The 6,500-nt window shown below is 39.7% G+C and overlaps 1 protein-coding gene across 1 annotated transcript in view; it reads left to right on the top strand.

The window, feature by feature from the left end:
* Window positions 1-6,500, top strand: part of DNAJC15 (DnaJ heat shock protein family (Hsp40) member C15) — a 33,481-nt gene that overhangs the window by 7,143 nt on the left and 19,838 nt on the right. The window contains exons 2-3 of the mRNA XM_019529867.1: window positions 3,529-3,580; window positions 5,338-5,411. Coding sequence (XP_019385412.1) covers window positions 3,529-3,580; window positions 5,338-5,411 — 126 coding nt within the window. The remainder of the gene's footprint in view (window positions 1-3,528; window positions 3,581-5,337; window positions 5,412-6,500) is intronic.

Consider the following 6,500-nt stretch of genomic DNA (forward strand, 5'->3'; position numbering starts at 1 on the left):
GCTGACTTGAAGGTATCCAGCTTCTCAAGGTGTTCCTTCCTTCACGAGGTCAATATCAGAGCAGTCCGCCCCCTTCCTCTTTCCCTGCAAGCCCTCCTCCAAAATAGCTGTGAAATGTTTCAGAATTTTTCTGAAGCGTTTTGGATGGCCTGTTTCATTTTGGAGCTGTTTCAGAGCCCTGCGTCTTGTTTCGGATTCGGTGTTTCAACCATTGAAACATCCAAATACAAAATGAAACAGCTGCTGAAATTTTGCACAGCTCTGTAAATTATATTCTAAATAATGTAACAACTCTGCGTCTCTTTTGTCTTTTAAATATATGCCATGTGTTACATCTTCCAACACACTTGCAATTTGCTTTACTACAAAATAGACTTTCACAGATATTTTTATACCTTTCTTTCTAAAATTTCTGGAAAAATATTTGTAAAGTTTCACACTAAGACTGGTATTGTTTATTAATTAGACGTGGTAAAGGATAAAATAGAAACATTGCAGATGCCAGAAAAAATCAGTGTATTAAAGAGTAGCACAAACTCTAGATAGGCAAAAATTGTTGTAGGTAATCTCACTAGCTGCATGGTTGGGATAGACGTAGGCGAGTGTTTAGGTATCACAGAACACTTCCTTAGGCTCTGGGCACAGCTGAGTAGCGTATGGAACAAAAGGTTATATAAAATTCATATGTAAATAAAAACAGTATATAAGAAAAATTAACAAATGGCCAACAAGCAGGAGAGAGGCAATAAAAACCTGATAATGGAAGAATAAGATTGTTTAGGTGCATTGTTATTACCTGATAACATTATCACCTGATAATCAGAACCAAAAACTTTAGGGGGACCTAGTAAAGCTGAAAAGTAGTCAGCACAATAGCAGGTTAAACTTAATTTTGATAAATAAAATATAATCAACATTATGAGAATTAATGTTAATCACTTCACACGTTGCTGCACTCCTAAGTACTGTGAGCACTCCAAACAAGATTTAGCTGTCATTCTGGACAGTTCAGTGAAATTTTTAATGAATATGAAGCAGTGGTCACAAACCATGAAAAAAGGAGGAAAACAATCTGCAGGAATTATGAATCAGGTTTACAGTCTCACTTCAGTGTTCTTGTCACCCTATTTCACAATAGAAGAGACTCGGAGAAAGATGTCAAATGGTAAAGACTTGACAAGACTTTCATGTAAAGAGAAGTTAAAAAGATTTAGCTTAGGAGATATAAACATAATAAGGATACAGTGAAGTTAAGTTGGGCTCTCATATTTAATCTTTTTTATGGTCCAGGAACAAGAGGAAATTTTGTAAAACTGAAAGGCAACAAAATATAAAACTAATTAAAACGAACACTTTTCTAAACAGTTAATCTGCAGAAGTAAAAGCTGACATAAAAAATTTAATTTAACATAGGATCACAACCTCTCTACCATATAAACCCATTTGCTTCAGAGCAGAAGCATATCTTACTTTTTGATAGGGGCTAGGAACTAGCTTCTTTTAAGTTTTTTTTTTTTTAATTCATATCCCTCTGAAATACAGGCAACACTTGCTTAGCCCTCTTAATTGGTTCCTGAAAAACTGAGCATTAAGTGGAAATAGTGTTAAGCAGAACCAAAAGTTTTGATGAACCAAGGTGGTGCCTGTGAGTATTATAACGAAGTTCGCTGAGCACTAAATGGAATCGGGTATGAATGTAAAATAAATATTATAGTGAAATAGCACTAAACAAAACAGCGTTAAGCGGGGGTTGCCTGTATTTGCTACTGGACACTGTTAAAGGCAGGATGCTGAATTAGATGGGCCACTAATTCAGTATAGCCCTGAATTAATTCCCTTCCTCAGGGGAAAAAAAAATCCCTTCCCTTCCTCAGGGGGGGAATCCTATATGGCTGACAATAGAGAATAGGATTTCAAGGTTTGACACAGTGATGCACTTTACTAGCTGTTTCCTGCTGCTTCATGTGGCTAAGGGGTTGGTGGGAAGAAAAAACTGGCTGGGGGTTGGGTCTGTCTGGGGAGAAGCTGTAAGGCTCTAACATCCGTGTGGCCTCTGCTCCTGGCTTTACAGAAGGAATACCAAGTATGGCCGGGAGCTCTCTTGGTTATTGTAAGTCTAGGAACAGTGCTTGAGTTATCCTTGCTCCTTCCCAGGAAGTCTGTCACAATGAGATTCCCATATAGTGATTTGATGCAAACATTGATCCCCTTGTAATCCCAATCCAAATCTCCAGATTTTCTAGTTATTAATTCTGTGGTTGCTGTTTTCTCTGTTCTTTTAAACTGAATTAGAGTTCTCCTATATGAACTATTTCAGTTCATCTTAGCAAAATTGTTTTGTGTGTCATGTTATATTATCTTCTTAAAAAGTTTAGTTACAACTATGTGATTTGCTAAAGTGGCAGTAGGTAGCTTCAGAGTAATCATGAGGTTTTGTCATGGTTATTAATGGTATTGAACAATTAAAGGTATCTAATTTATCACATCAGGTGCAGAATTTCCCACTGCCTTCCAAATTCCTAATTTTGTGTTGTAAAATTTACCAAGGCTTTTAAAAAGGGCTAAGTGCTGCAAATTTAAAATACATGGAGAAATGGTTATGATTTGCTTTTATGAACAAGTCATAAAATATTGAATGCGTTAGGAGCTATCGTTAAAGCAGGGGCATCAAACACATGGCCCATGGGCCAGATTCAACATAGAGGTGTTTCCAGTGGTCTGTGTGGCTCCTGGCAGACCAGGGAATTCAAGAGTCAAAATAGCAGAATCTGGGGCACAGAATTGAGCTTCCTACTGAATTCATGGTGGAAGTGGGGTGCATTGTGGCTCCTTTAATCTGTATGTCCCTCTCCCCTCTTCTGATTGGTGGAGGGGCCCCACTTGCAGCTCACTCCTTATCAGCTGGGAGGTGAAAACTGTGGTTTTAAAGATGGTGTAATTTTTGCCTTCCGCCACTGATTGGCTGAGGGGGCCCAGATGGCCCTGCTGTTTGCTGCTGACTGGCAGGGTGGCAGAAACAGTGCCATGTTTAAAACTGTACTTTTAGTTTCCCTGCTGATCAGGAATAGCAGGGTCCTCCACTAATCAGCAGTGACAGGGGCAAGAGGCGACGTGTGTGCAGGGGAATGTGCAAGATTAAAGAAGCCACCACGCCCTATTTCTGTAAATTTGGTAGGTTCCTAGGAATGGCCATTGATAGCAGGAAGCTGAGTAAGGGCTGAGGCAACACAGACCTGCTCACTCCACAGCTGGTTGGCCTATTACTTGCCCCAGTGTCTCTGCCACCTCAGCTGCTGCCACAGCCATTGGCCCTGCTGCCTCCACCACTTGCTGTTGCCACCAGGTCCAGATTCAGCCCACAAGAAACCTTACAGTCTGGATATGTCCTGGGGCAAAGGGAGAGTTGGACACCTCTGCTGTAGAGTATTTACAGAACTTGCACACTTGAGACTAAATCCATTGCTCCTAGAATGGAATGTGACTATAATTAAAGTAAGTCTGATTTTAAGCTTTGTATTTCTGTTGTAGGCTGGAACTATGATAGCAGTTGGCCTGGGTGTTGCAGCTGTTGCATTTGCTGGTAAGATAAACAACAAAGTGAATATGATTTACCATGGTAAAGCTCTGTTTAAAAGGGCTAAACACAATCCTTGGCTGCATCCAGATGGGCACAGCTGTATGGTATGTGTCACCGCAAACAAGTCTGCCATGTCACACACAGCACATTCAGGTGTTCTCTGTGCTGTAAGGGAACGCTGCCTGTGTGTGTGCTGTTCCACCATTTTTCCGTGGGTTTTTTTTGACCCCTGGATATCTGCGCAGCAGAATCACCACTGCTGCAGCTCCAGGAGGCCCCCAGGACCTCAGGTAAGGCTGCTGGAGCTAACCCAGCCCTGGCCCCAGCCTCCCCTACCCCACCGAGGTTAATTTGCCGCATGCTAAAGTGCAAGGTGCACCACTGCTACTTGTCCCTGGGGAACTAAACGTCCACACGTGAATGCAGTCCTTGGGTATATAAATAGGGGCAAATGTGATAGGAGTTGGAAGAATTTACATGCCCTTGATGAGACTGCTACTGAAATATTGTGTCTAATTTTGGGGTTTACAATTCAAAGTAGATTTTGAAAACGGAGAGGATACAGAAAAATATTACAAGAACCATTTGTACTGTAAAACCTGTTATAAATTAAAAGATAAAGAAGTATCATCTATTTTACAAAAAGAATGAAAAAATACGACTTCATCCCTGTATACAAGGGTAAGATTTGAGAGAGTAAAGGCTCTGTACTCTAGCGTAGAAAGCCATAACAATATCCTCTGACAGGAACCTGATGCTGTTAATCGAAATTGAAAAAATAGTGCAAAATTTGAATAGTTAAGAGCCATTGTATATGCCATATTAGTAGGACTTCTTTATAAACCAAAACATGTTCTGTTACAACTAAAATGACCTGTTTGGGCATGGCAGTTGTTAAAAATGAAAAAGCAAAATAGTATGTGACAAAGAGATTGTTTTATTTTTTAAAATAATAATAAGAATACATATCAGACATAATTATGATTTAAATTGCTAGTATATAATTAAAGTAACTTGGAGAAAATTTCTACTACATAGTATGTGATACAGGTTCTGTTCCTGAGCTTGGTAAACCTTCTCCACCTTCTTGGCCCATAATAGAATTCACTGGCTTGTGGAGGAAGCACTATCAAGCCTAACTTGACTACAAATAGAGTCTTTATTCATGGTAAGACTGCTTTTTTCCCCAAGCAAATAAAAATGCATAGTTATTCACCGAATGTGATACTGGAATGAAGCTGTAAGAACCCTGTAATAAACAGGTTAAAAAAGGGGAGGAAAAAAAGCTCTTGAGTAATATTTAGGGAGAACTGCATTGTGCTCTGAGTACGTTAGTGAATATAGCACTTCCAAGCTAAGATTGCATGTTGCTGTTTTTCCTAAAATTCATGAGGCAAATAACTCAGTTCATCCTACAAAATGTGTCTGAATACATTGAGCTTGTGAATAAGCACTGTAGGTCTTACAGTTCATGTGTTTCATTTTAGATAAAAAAACCCCACAGCATTGTTCTTTTTCTTACTGTAAAGATTGAATTGTGTGAACCACTATAAACTCATCATCGAACTGTTGCCATGAGGTTAAGAAAATATGAGAATTTAAAAAATGAGATTAAGAGAATAAAACTGCAGAAGACCTTTTTTTTTTTATACCAAAATTCCTATTATCTTATGATATTTTATTTAGCAAAAATGAGTCATTGAGGCGAGATTTAGGAATTAAGTAAGTAATGGTTGTTTTTTTATGACAATATTTTTCAGGTCGCTATGCATTCCAGCTCTGGAAACCACTGGAGCAAGTAATCTCAAAAACAGCAAAGAAGATTTCCACTTCTGTAAGTTAGAAGTTGTTTTATCTTAAGCATTAATTCTCTTTTATCTTTAAAATAATGACAAAACACTGATTCAAATAGAAGAGAATCTTACTTTTAGGGCAGGACTAAAACTTCTGAGTGGTCGAGGGTCACAAGCCCCCCAGTCATACACTACACAGACCGCACACACATTACACTGTGCTCTGAACGCCACACCACAACATGTGCTAGCCATCATTCCACCATGCTGCATCATGTGGTGGGTGCAGTGTACCCCCCGGTACTGTGCTGGCACTGCCCCACTGTCCTACACCACCCTTTCCACAAGCTGCCCAACTGGGGGCTCCCTCAGCCTCATTGTCCCTGCCTCTGCCTCTGCCCATGGAGTTTGGGTGGGTATGGAAGCCAGGTTTGGGGGAGGGGGAGCCCAGAGTAACAACAGCAGTAGTAGGGGGAGCAGACTAGAAATCTTAGGAGTTACAGTTTAACCTCTTGGAGTCCAATGTGCCAGTTGGACAGCCCTGTTTTAGGGTATATAGTTAGCTTTTTCAGTGCAGGTTTATTCCCTTCAGTTCATGCTCCAGTGCTTCTTTCAGTACATTTTTTTATGTCAGGAATAGGTTTGAATATATCTTTCATAGGATGGATAAGATATTTCCTATTCAGGATACTGAAGCAAAACTGGTATTTTTCTTTTTTTAAATTGTAGAAGAGTAAACAGTATGTTAGCATTTTCTCCTAGATCCAAAATTCCCATTGCCCAAAGTACATGATGTTGAGATAGTATGTGATTTTGGTGAGATGATTTTAAAAGCTGGAAAACAGTCCACAGAATATTGCATTCCAGTGCCTCTATTGCCCTGCCTATGGTATTATGCCATCCAGACCATGTTACCTCATTAATATCAAAGCAGATAATATTTCTGCTGGAGTGTGCCTTAAAAATGGATGCCAAGGGTTACTGTTGCTATAAGACAGTCACTTTTTGGGACCCTTCGGATATATGCTAGAGTTTGCTGGCATTCTCCTTAGGTTCTTTATGATTGGAGGCCAATACCTCTGCCCTCCTACCTATGTGGAAAGCTGTGTCATTGGTTCATAATTCTAAGC

The sequence above is a fragment of the Crocodylus porosus genome, unplaced genomic scaffold (assembly GCF_001723895.1).
Source record: "Crocodylus porosus isolate Cpor-Errol unplaced genomic scaffold, CroPor_comp1, whole genome shotgun sequence".
NCBI classification, from domain to species: Eukaryota; Metazoa; Chordata; order Crocodylia; family Crocodylidae; genus Crocodylus; species Crocodylus porosus.